The sequence below is a fragment of the Dipodomys merriami genome, unplaced genomic scaffold (assembly GCF_024711535.1).
Source record: "Dipodomys merriami isolate MVZ:Mamm:240054 unplaced genomic scaffold, mDipMer1.0.p SCAF_8, whole genome shotgun sequence".
Taxonomy (NCBI): Eukaryota; Metazoa; Chordata; class Mammalia; order Rodentia; family Heteromyidae; genus Dipodomys; species Dipodomys merriami.
In genome coordinates, this window is record NW_027206401.1 from 32,215,160 (window position 1) to 32,227,850 (window position 12,691).

The 12,691-nt window shown below is 39.0% G+C and overlaps 2 protein-coding genes across 7 annotated transcripts in view; one reads left to right on the top strand and one right to left on the bottom strand.

The window, feature by feature from the left end:
- Positions 1-3,984, bottom strand: part of Cep57l1 (centrosomal protein 57 like 1) — a 50,988-nt gene extending 47,004 nt beyond the window's left edge. For 3 of the 6 annotated variants that reach the window (XM_070010586.1, XM_070010585.1, XM_070010580.1), the window contains exon 1: positions 3,290-3,351. The gene's annotated coding sequence lies outside the window, so the exon portion shown is untranslated. Of the gene's footprint in view, positions 1-3,289; positions 3,352-3,545; positions 3,646-3,897 lie in introns of those variants that run through there. The other 3 variants (XM_070010583.1, XM_070010581.1, XM_070010582.1) reach the window with 3 other exon arrangements.
- A 213-nt stretch (positions 3,985-4,197) lies between these two features.
- The window catches only part of Sesn1 (sestrin 1), an 88,633-nt gene continuing 80,139 nt past the window's right edge, over positions 4,198-12,691 (top strand). Inside the window, exon 1 of the mRNA XM_070010578.1 lies at positions 4,198-4,994. Coding sequence (XP_069866679.1) covers positions 4,716-4,994 — 279 coding nt within the window. The 5' untranslated portion in view covers positions 4,198-4,715. The remainder of the gene's footprint in view (positions 4,995-12,691) is intronic.

Sequence of the window (12,691 nt, forward strand, 5' to 3'; positions counted from 1 at the left end):
TCTCACACCCTATTACCATTAAGTAATTACATTACATATCTAATTTCCTTTGCTGTTTCCGGATTTCTAGGTAACTTGATTGATTTCCTATGTAATTTTCCTACAGCAAAAGGGGAAAGATTTAAAAAAATAAACCTGACAAGGTAATTAGTAAACTATTTAAGAGCTCAAAGTGCATTAATAAACTATCATTCTGTCTAATAAACTCATCAGAGAGACCTGTGAATATAACTCTCTCACAAACCCAAACTTAGCATGGCCAAACTAACTAGTGCCCTCTGCTCTCTCCCTCTGTAAACATTCTTATAAAACAAATGGCAATTCCTTTTCAGTCGCTTAGGCTAGAGAATTTGGAATCATATTTTATTTTATTTTTTTACATCTCACCTCTAATCTGCAAAATGTGTGGGCTATCCTATCAAGACATATCCAGATTTTGGCCTCTTCTCACTGCCTCCACTGCTATGCCTTGGTGCAAACCAGTCATCTCCTATCCAGCTTTTTGATGAGTCTCTGTTTCTACTCATGCTTCCTCCTAGTCTATGATCAACATATAGTCTAAGAAACAGTCATTTTTAAAAAGTTAGATCATTTAGATATTAACTATGAAATTCTCCCAGTGTTAACTAGTATAAGTTAATAATCATAGTAATAATTAGTAATAAGTTAGATACTACCCTCTTCTACCTAAAATCTTCCAATGGCTTTCTTTTTTTTTTTTTTGTCGGTCGTGGGGCTTGAACTCTGGGCCTGGGCGCTGTCCCTCAGCTCTTCAGCTCAAGGCGAGCGCTCTACCACTTGAGCTACAGCGCCACTTCCGGTTTTCTGGTGGTTTTATTGGAGATAGGAGTCTCACGGTCTTTCCTGCCCGGGCTGGCTTTGAACCGCGATCCTCAGATCTCAGCCTCCTGAGTAGCTAGGATTACAGGCGTGAGCCACCAGCGCCCGGCTTCCAATGGCTTTCTATCTCAAGCAAAAAAAAAAAAAAATCCAAAGCCCTTTAAACTACCTACACTATCTCCTACCATTACCTCACTTCTGTGACCCTCATATTATTCTTTACTGAACTCATTGAATATTCATGCTTTTTCTCAAATATGTAGGCATGTTCCTGCCTAGAGGCCATTGCCATTTTGTCTTTTTCTTTTCTTTTTGCCAGTCCTGGGGCTTGAACTCAGGGTCTGGGCAGTCCCTGAGCTTTTGCTTAAAGCTAACACTAGAGCCACAGCACCACTTCTAGCTTTTTTCTTATGTGGTACTGAGGAATTGAACCCAGAGGTTCATGCATGCTAAGGCAAGCACTCTTCCACTAAGCCACATTCCCAACACTTTGTCCTTTTCATGAATGTTCTCCCCACAGCCTTTAGATGGCTTACTCCTCCTATTTCATATCCTCCCCCAAATCCTTTTTTTTTCTTTTATTAATTCTGTTGCAGGGGCTCCTCCGAAACAGTCCAATGGGTCTCTACCTAATCTTTCCCCTACTCTTTCTCCCTTCTCCTTCTCCTTCTCCCAACCTTTGGCTAAAGAGAAGCCCTCCACCCAGATGATTAAGATGCTAATTGCTGAGGCTGGAAGTATGGCTCTAGTGGTTCAAGGTCTGCCTTCAAAGCTCAAGGCCTTGTTGAGTTCTAGGCTCCAGTACTACCAAAAATAAATAAATAAATAGATTAAGAAGAAAAAAAGTACTAATTGCTGAATGACCTTTCTTTAGGGCCCAGAAAACTTGGTGATCCTAGTAATTCCTTTTTTCCTTCAGTTCTACAGTAAATAGCTTTTGTTACAGCAACAACAAATTAAAAACATGACAACTTGCAGAAAAGTGAAGTGCTTGAAAATTCTGGAGCTGGCCCTAGGAGGTTGTGGTCACTCCTTATGTTTTGTGGATGAAGAAAGACAGGAAAGGATAAGTGCCTAGGAAAGCCACCAACACAGACTTTGAACACAGACTTAGCTTTGAAGGTACTTTTGTCCAATGTCTCATGACCCTTTTCCTTCTCAGCCTCTTGTCCCTTGTGTCCCCTCCTCAAGCTCTGAGGCAAAGTGGTTCCTCTATCATCTCACTATCAATCAAAATCATCACTATCATCTCAATATCAAGCTCCAGAATAAACTTTGATTCCTTCCTACAGACACTCATCTTTCTAATATTGGTACTTCATTGGCAGACATGCGCATTTGATTCCGATAATAGGTTTGAACTTGTCCCTTAACTATCGGGGCACTCTTCATTTTGCTTCCCACTTAGTTTCTTCATTTAATTTACATATATAGTTTATTTATTTACTATTTCTCCTTAGAATGTACGCTCTATAACTCAATACTGTATCTCAACATCCTATTATATATTGTAGGAACTCAAAAGGATTTCAATGCCTAAAGAGACTATATAATGGGTATTGCTGTTTTGGTCCTTATTTCTGTGAGATGAAAAGTTACCTGAGTTTCTAACCCTAGACATCCTAAAAAAATATAACCAGTATTCTAATTGTGCGTTTAAGCACTAGTTTTTAAAAGAAGATAGGATTATATATTTTTCATTGTTGTATACAATCAATACCTAGGATGTTTAGAAATGCATCCGTTTTGCAATGTTGAACAATTAAAATCTAATCTGGTGTTGGGAGTGATTGATTAAAATATATTGTAAATATGTGCGGAAATGTAATAATGAAATCTTCACCCACATAGTGTTAAGCTACAAATAATAATAATAATAATAACAACAACAATAACCAGTCAGTCCATTGATGGACTTTCAAACTCGAGTTTTCTCAAAAGTACCTTTAAAAACAATTTTTAAATAAACCAGCTCATTGTTTATACATAATAAATTTGGAGCTTTTTAAAAATAGGATTCTTAAAGCTTTCCAGAATTCATACTTAGGAACACTGGGAGTACTTTTCAGTTTCAGACACGACCGATTTGGCAATCTGGGTTACGATTCCCCGTTTGAGATTATATTTGAAGGAACAAACATCCTCATACAGAGGCAAACAAATCGAGCTCAGTGTCCACAGGACGAGACAACAGCAGAGGTCGCAGCATGGAGCACAAGTTTCTAAGCATCCTTCCCGTCGGGCCTTACTTAGGCCGCTCCATGGGACCCTCACCTCACCACGACTACGGGCTGGGCACCTGTACTAGTTCGTCCTTCACAAACAGGTAAGTGGAAGAAGTCCCTGGACTACGGGAAGTAACCTTGGGTGGCTTCAAAAGCTCAGAGAAAATGGAGGGAGGAAAATTCCTACCAAAACGATAGGTCACAGCCCAACCTACGACGCTTACCGGACCGAAGCTTTCAGTCAACCCTTTCCTCCCAAACCGTTGGAAGCTACCAGCAAGATCGCGGTGGCCTCTGGGGGTTGTAGTTTCTGTCGCAAACAGAATGCGCCGGCAACATTAAAACTACATTTCCCAGAAGCCAATGCAAAGCCAATGCCTTCTTAAATCTGGGGTTTGGCATAAAGACGCTGTCCCTTCTTTTTATGCTGAGCTTAAATATAAAGTAAGTTTCTTCTAAGGGTTCCATCCTACCCTTTACCTGCTGTACCTGTCTCATGTGCCAAAACCTCAGTGTACACACTTGTCACTTTTCCTAAGCCCGGCCAACGACTCCAAAACGCACAAACGAAGTCTTTGGAGGCGCATGCGCTCTGCCAGCAGCTGCACATGCGCAACAGCTGGCAGGGGGGTTGGCGACCGTGCGCGCGGACTTGAGGTCTGGAGGTATCCAGTCGGAGGGCGGGGCGTTTCCCAATGGCTTTGCCTCGACATGGAAGCAGACGCGGGGCCTGGGGCGGCTCCGGGTTTGTGCCGGGCGGAGAAAGGGGAGGGGCTGGGGGGTGAGGACCCCATCTCCCCTCCCTGCTCCCGCCCTCTGGGCCGATCCCCACCGATGGGGCTGGCCGAAGGGGCGGGCTCTGCGCCTCAGGCCCCGCGGCTCAGACAGCTTCGCGGCCCAGCCGGGCGCTCGAGGACTGCCGGGCCAGCCTGTGCCCTCTGCTTTGGCTGCGGTGGGACAGTGCACGGGGGTGGAAGAAGCGGCGTCTTTCTCCGGGTCAGGTGTCCGCGGGGCTGAGGAGTCTCTCCTTCGTCGCCGCCCGCCGAAGACAGTGACTGGAGCGCCCGTGCGTCGGGCCGCGGCGGCCGGAGGCCAGCATTGGGCGAATCCTACGCGGGTAACGGAGGCTCTGGGAGGAGCCAAGGGGGGCGGAGTCTAGTGCGGGAGGAGGGGTGGGAACGCTAGGGAGGACTCGGTGGCTGCACAGACCGAAAAAAAAAAAAAGAAAGAAAGAAACCCGAATGGCTGGAGAGCGTTCAACTGTTGCCAGGCTTTTTGGGCAGAGCTCAGATTTGACAGCTCCACAACGTGAGGATATCCGCTGACCCCGCGAGACGGAAAACACTTCCCTGTGCCTCCCCGTCCAGCAAAGCCAGCGCTGGAAGATTTCAACTTTCCAACTCTGTTTTTTGTTTTTGGTTTTTCCAATCTCTGTGTTCGCGTCGGAGAGGGCGATCAGTTCGCTAGACTGATTGAAAGCATCCACTTAAAAGACTCTTCTGGTTACAGATGCCACTCGCACGTGTGTTTTCATGACGACTCGATCTCTCTGACTTTATTCTTGTATTTCTCGTGGTAAAAATTGCAAAGTGCTTTTGCGGGCATGCTGAAAGGTAACTGAAGGCTATCAAGGAAAAACTCCCGATTGTCATGGCTGAAGGAGAAAATGAAGTGAGATGGGATGGATTGTGCACTCGAGATTCAACTACTAGAGAAGCAGCACTGGAAAACATTAGACAAATCGTTTTGAGGAAAACCGAGTATCTTCGTTCACTGAAAGAAGCAACTTACCGTTCATCAGACGGGCTTTCAAATGCTGTTTCTTTGGATGGGTTGAATAAGCTTCTTGCTCATCTGCTTATGCTTTCTAAGAGGTGTCCCTTTAAAGATGTGAGAGAGAAAAGCGAGTTTATTCTGAAGAGCGTCCAGGTAAGGACGAGTATTTTAACTACAGTGAAATTTTACTTGCAATTATTTACATGATTTTTGCTTACATGGTTCTAATAAATTCACTTAAAGTGAATTCTTACTATGAATTCACCCTACATCGGGGCGTCTATAAAACATAGATTTTATTTTTATTTTTTGGCCCCGATGGAACAAGGTAAACTAAAACCTATTTCCAAATATAAATACACAATAATTGATTTTCTAAAGTTTTAGGCAAAAAAAAACTGCATTGCTAGGAGAAAAGTCTTTAGAAATTATAGTTAATTGTAAGTCAGATCTTTTATGTTTCTTTTACATGTTACTAAGAGTAGCTAATGTGCTTTTCACATGGTTACAGTGTTCTGCAGAAAGTTTTCCATTTAAAGCCTCTAAAATGCTAAATGACTTTAAGTGTTTCCTAGTCAGTAAGTTATTGGCCAAACAGCTTTCTCTTGTCTTTTAAAACAAACAAAAGCCAGGATTTGTCCTACAAATGTAACCTTTTCCCACCTAAGAACTATATAAAATAATAAAAGCTTAAGTTATAAGCAAACTAAGTATCTTCAGGTTGAAAATAGGTCTACATAAGGTAGTTGAATGCTTTGATTTTAAATTCCTCCACCAGCTTTTTCTGTGTCTGCCTAAATTATTTCTTTTCTTTCTTTTTTTATATTCATACCCATTTAAATTTCAGGTGCAGTAAATTAAAAATATTACAGTTCCCCCATTTGGTCGATAAGCAGTTATTCTGTTTTATTAGGCTATTTTAGAGGACTGTTCATAGATATGAAAATGTTCAGTGACCCTTTATGCTTGCCAATCTATGTCAATTGAAATATTATGTATGAGAACAATTTGAAACTTATCAATAATATATATATATCTGTATACAACATTTATTTATATATAAACATATATATGGGTAAATATACATGCTAAGATTGACTTTTTTTTTTTTTTATCAGTTGTGGGGATTGAACTCAGGGACTGAGTGCTGACCCTGAGCTTTTTTTTTTGCTCTACCACTGTGAGCCACAGGGCCACTGCCAGTTTTTGAGTGTTTAATTAGAGATAAGAGTCTCACAGGGACTTTTCTGCCCAGGCTGGCTTCCAAATGCAATCCTTAGATCTCAGCCTCTGGAGTAGCTAGGATTACAGGCATGGGCCACCGGCACCTGGCCTGACTTTTTCTATACCGGCCAAAGTATAAAGCAATAGAGAAACAACTATATACCTAAAATGAAGACTCCTAAGATCTTAGGATTTTTCTTTTAACAAACACTTTGGAAATAATGATTATAATTAATTTTATGAGCAAATTAATACTTTTCTAGAGTTTGAAGATTTACCTTTTTAAGCATAATAGGTTCTTTCTTTATCAGGCCATAATCCATATACCAACATTTTCCTTTTATAATGGGTTCATCATTATGCATATCAAGTACTGTTGTGAAGTGTTTAGGACCATATGGTTCATGGCATTTGAATTTGTGTCTAAGTTTTAGGGGTTTTGTGTGTGTGTGTGTGTGTGTGTGTGTGTGTGTGTGTGTGTATGTCCTTTCTCTTGCTATTTTACTTCCCTTTGGCTTTTTGTTGACCTTTCCTTTATTCTACTTATTTATATAAGAGTAAGAAGCTAGATAACCAGTGTTGTTAAAAGTTACATTGAAAATAAATAAGCAGACTATTGAGTCAGTATGTCAATTGATTGCAATATGAATGGTATGTAAATGGGCAGACTGGGTATTCTCCTTTATTACTAAACTGTCATAATTTTGAGCAAGACACTTGACTTTTCTTAGCTTTGATTTTTCACATCTTTAAAATGGGTAGAAGCTGTTGTGAAAATTAAATGAGATATAAAGTACCCCAGCATGTAGTGGATGATTCATTCTCCTTCTCAAGGGAAAGAAGGGACTATATGAAATATTTGCCATATTCATCTGGCAAAAAGATTCAAGCATTTCCTTATCCATAGTCTAATACTTTTTCATTTCCACACTTATTGTACTTTATTTCTGCTACTGTTCTAAGAGGTGCATTGCTTATATTGTTCTGCCATCACGTTTATGTGTCTCTCTCCCCTTGTGGGCTATAAATTCTCAAAAGTATTGCTTGGAACCTGGAAGCCACTAATCAATATCCAATTAATTTGTGTTTTCCTTCTTTGTGTTTCTCATCAGTAGATAAAATTTCTGTTTTAAGGCGTTTCTATCTGTACATCATCCATTTGTCTGTGCATTCGTGCAACAAATGTTTAGTGGACTCCTGGTGAATGTCTTACTAAGAATTGAGTATGAGCCGTAGCAATTTTGACTTTCTTCTGAAGAGAGACCATAAAGACGTACAAATAAAACGTTTACTTTTAAATAAGGCAAACTTTCTATGGCTAATCATATTTAAGCAAAGACTTGATGACTACTTTTTTGGGGGGTGGGAGGGACCAAGTATTGCATATAGACCAAGCTGGTCTTGTACTTGAGATTCTCTTGCCTCAGCCTTCAAGTGCTGGCGTTACAGGTGTGAACCACCGCATCAAGTTTAATGAATAAATTTTACCTTCACAGTGAGATGTTTATATGAATCTAGATGTAGAGAATATTGGTGTGAAACCTCATGGCAATAGAGAACAATTGAGTTCTGAAAGTGACAGTTTGAGGATAATGTGAAACTTTAAGTTAGATCCATCTTTCTCAGTATTAAATTAGCTGTATGACTTTGGATAAGTTTCTCAATCTCACCTTGACTCCGTTTTTCCATCTGAAAATGAGGATGATGCTAATACTTCTAGCTTCACAATATTGTTATGGGAAAGAAAGCTTGCAATGCAAAACAATGCCTAGCACATAAAAAATGATGAGCAGTGTAGGTGTTTTTATTGTTATTATTCAAGATGGCTTGTAGGCCATGCTTGGGATGTGGATTTTATCCTAGGAATAATGAGTACTTTTGAACAAGATGTTGTCAGGATGGATAGGATTTAATAAGGATCATTCTGGAAGCAAGGTAAAAGTGCATTTCCAGGGTAAATTGTGGACATGCCATACACATCAGGAAATTTTTCCACTGGTCCATGCCAAAATGATGGGAGACTAGGATGTGGTGGGGAAAATGGAAATAATGTTAGAAACTACAGGATATAGCTGTGTGTGTGTGTGTGTGTGTGTGTGTGTGTGTGTGTGTGTGTGTGTGTGTGTGTGTGTGTGTGTGTGTGTGTGTGTGTGTGTGTGTGTGTGTGTGTGTGTGTGTGTGTGTGTGTGTGTGTGTGTGTGTGTGTGTGTGTGTGTGTGTTGGTCCTGAGGCCTGGGTATTATCTCGCAACTTTTTTGCTCAAAGCTAGCACTCTACCATGTAAGACAAAGCTCCATTTCCAGATTTTTTTTCTTTTTTAATTTTTTTATTATTTTTTTATTGTGAAAATACCATAAAGAGGGATTACAATTACATCAGCAAGGTAATGAGTACATTTCTTCTCAAGCATTGTTGCCTCCTCCTTTGGTTTTCCCTTACCATCCCTGCCCTCCCATCTCCATGACTACACCTCCCCCACCCCACACACCATCAAAGTTGTAAAGTTGGTTTTTCGACATAGCATCTTGTATATTTCATTGTTGTAATGGGTCCACCTGTATCCCTATTTAAACAATTTGTTTTTTCCCTTCCCCTCCCCAAATTATACCAACATCAAATACAGTGAAAACAGGGGTTATACAGTGGGGGAGGGACATACAATGCAACCAAAAAAATCACCTTATAAATATGTTAGAAACAGTAGCAAGAAAGAAAAACCACTTGAGTCCTTATCTTGGAGTTCATTTCGCCTAACATCAACTTATCTGACCTTTTCTGCTTGTCTCAGACATTTATTAGTTATTACAAATAAGGGAAACCATGGGACCTATGTTTCTTTGGGCTTACTTCACTTAATATAATTTTTTGTTGGTTGTGGGGCCTGAACTCTGGGCACTGTCCCTCAGCTCTTCAGCTCAAGGCTAGTGTTCTACCACTTGAGCCACAGCACCACTTCCGGCTTTTTTCCCCTGCTCATGTGGTGTTGAGGAATCGAACCCAGGGCCTCATGCATGCAAGGCAAGCACTCTATTACTGAACCACCTTCCCAGCCTCCCCACCTTTTTGGAGAGCGGTTAATTGGAGACAGAAGTCTCAAGAACTTTCTTGCCTTACCTTCAAACTCCAATCCTCGGTCTCAGCCTCCTGAGTAGCCAGGATTATAGGCATGAGCCACCAGCACCTGGTGAGAATGTAGCATTTTACTTGGATTTAGGAGATGAATAAAATAAGAGCAAGAATTGCTCTGAAGTTTCTGACTTGAACTACTTGATAAATAATACAGTCATTTCCTGTGATAGAAATGTGGGAGAGACAAAAGAGTTCTGTTTTATACATGTTGACGTTTAAGTTGCCTACGAGATATGAGTAGAAATAGTTTCTCAAAAGATTTCTGTCTGCTGTTTGTTGCAGTTCTGTTATGTTTCATTTCTCCAGCCTTAACCCATCCTCCCTCCTCTGTCCATCTTTCACATAGCTACAGAGGCATTTATGAAAAATGAAAATGTTTACTGTGTAAAAAACCTTTATAAAACAATAGATCTAAAGAATGTACATCATTTTCATCACCTGACTTCCACTTACCTCCCCAGTCTCACTGCCCATTACTCTGCTTCCCACCACTCTGGCCTCTCTGCTCATATTCTCACATCAGCCTCACATGAGAATGCTCCACAATGCTTCCTGTTATTCATTAGTAAAGCAGAAAAAGCTGAACTGTATGCAGTTCCTGCAGCTATTCCTGTAGGCCCTTAACTGCTTGTGCTGGGTAGATTAGAGGACTATAATCAGGTAAGAGAGAATGATGGGGTCACGGTAGGATGATTCAACTCCAAATGGCTAAACTTGTAAAATATTGGCACATAGGGAAACAGCATTTTCTGTTTATACACTTGTTCTCTATTTACTGATTATATATTAGCAATATACCTACATATATTCAACATATTTTTGAGAACTAGTCTGAATCAACTATTGTTCTGGGAACTAGATGATCAATAAAAAATTAAAAAATTTTCCCCTTTTGTGTAAGGTCCTCTATTATCACAGAAGATCATTTATGCTAGGTTTTTCTAGAAACTTTAATCCCCATACACTTTGTGGTGTGTGTGTGTGTGTGTGTGTGTGTGTGTGTGTGTGTGTGTGTGTGTGTGTGTGTGTGTGTGCACTGGTGTTTTAAGCTCACAGCCTGATGCTTGCTAGGTACATGCTCTATTACTTGAACTAGGAACCCAGTCCTTTGTTTATGGATATTGAATGCTTTAAGCATTGTTCAAGGAAGTGGCACTGTGGCTCAAGTGGTAGAGCTTGCCTTGAGCTGTAGGGCTCAGGGACAGCACCCAGGCCAAGAGTTCAAACCTCAGGACCGATTAAAAAAAAGAAAGAAAGAAAAAGAAAAACAGAATTGTTCGAGTTGCACTTGAAATTAGAATGTCTTGTTGGTATCCAACTGGGTAATACATAGTTTTTACATCTGTCAGTATTATTTCACATAATATATTTGAATGTTGTACAATTATAGGCTTAATTCATTTGTGCCAGGTTTTTATTTTTTAAATATTTTTAATCCCAGTAATTTTTGGTGTGGGTGTGGGTGTGGTGGTACTGGAGTACATTACTACTTTTGCTTTCTACCTTTTTTGTTTGGCTTTCTTCAGCAGAGCAAGTGATATTTTTCTCCTCTCGTAGTTGCAAGGTTGCTACAGCAGTTACATGCAGTTAAGAAGAAAAGTTTTCTTCCCATGTGTCTATCTATCAGGGAGAAAAAATTTTCCCAAAAGCCCTCCAGGAGACTTTTTTTTTTATTGACAAGGACTGGGTCACATGTTCTTTTCTCAGTCATTGTCAAGGAAATTGGGATTTGTATTTTTAGTTTGGGTTAACAAGTATTAAGCCACTGGGGACCAGGAACTGCTTCCCCCACTGCTAACTAAGCAGAATTTCTACCAATGAGAAAGGGATGGAAGACAGTCAAATCTAGTGGTGTCCTTTAAAACTATACCTGTATCTAAATGAATAACACTACATGGACTATTATAATCTGGACTTTAGTTAGAAGTATATTTAATTTATTTATAATTGGGCTATAAAATATAACTTGTAGCAGATTAGGAGCATTCTAGAAGCAGATTTCATCTTTTTAAATGATTGCTTTATGTTGATTTCTTTATTGCTACCAGTCAAAGTCAGAGGTTTAAAGTAGTCAAACATTCACTTCTGACTTGTATGTATCGAAGTAAATATGAGAGTCCTCTTTCAATATTTACATTAAGGTTTTCTCTTCCATATTCACTATTTTCTGGCTTTTATTGATACAGTAAGAATTCAGTTCCTTTCCCTCTGTGGCTTCTCTAGGAACTCAGTGCCTTCTCTGATTCCCTTGACTACTTTCTCTCCTTGCTTTTAAAATTGGGCTTTTTTTGTGTGTAGAGTATAAAAAAATTACACAGAAAATTTGTTTTCTGAAATGGTTTAAATACAAATATAGACATAATCTTTTGGTTCTATCTATCCCAGCTCTTCTCTGTAATATCTAAATGCACCCTGTCCTCTTCCTTTATGAGTCTTCAGAAAAATTGAAACTAGAAAGGATGCTCTTCTTTTTTTTTTAAGTTTTCATGTTTTATATATTCCTGTCACAGTGTTTCAAATGTCCTTTAGCATGCAAAAAGCATTTAGCTTTTAAAATATTTTCGTAACATGATTATCTATAAATGGCACATGGTATATTATACAAAGATGAGATGTTAAATATGTATTAAATTTCACTTTAAAGTCATGAGTTGTTCATGACATCATGGAAGAGCCTCTGAAATGATAGTTTAAGCTTAAATAGATTTTTTTCCCCTGATCTTTGTTTGACACTTTAGACCTTAGAGTGCTATTATGTACAAATCATTCATGTATTAAAAGGATTCTAAAATAAGGATTTTGTCTTACTTAGAGTTATATTGATTTTTCTTTTGGAAAACCACAAGAAATTTGCTATGTTTTTATCATTTGAATAATAATTAGCGCAACCAGTTTAAAGATTTGTTAGAATCTTGGGGGTAATGAAAGATTCTTGATCACAAGACAAGGCAGGTAATATTTGGTATTGTGTATTCATTATAAATATTTCCATACTGAAAATGACAGTCTTTATGTTGTAAAAATTCAAGCTGCCTGGAAGGAACTATTGATAGGGGAACAAAAATTATAGAATTTGTGGGAGGACAGAGTTGATAGTATTGAAGAGCTAATGTATTGAAGAGTAAAAATGCATCAATACCAAATCTTGCTACCAATTTTGAGTTTCTTCTATGATAGAATTTTTCAGTCTTTTCACAGCATGATGTTACTTAAAATTTGTTATTCAAAGTTAGTGGAAAATAGTGTTTACTTTGACCCTGCTTTTCTTGCTCTTATTTATTACATTAAAAGAATGACTTTAATTGACCTTGAAGAAACTACCTAGTCATTTAATTACAGTGGCACAATATACTTTAGAAATCAGTTTGGGAGGATTTTTCTGAATATTACCATGTTTGTCTTTCTTCCTGTTGATTACTACACCTGGGTTAAACTGCTGTTGATAAAGCTTTTTTACTCACAAAGTTAGTATATAGGAGGAAAGGCTTTTTTTTTTT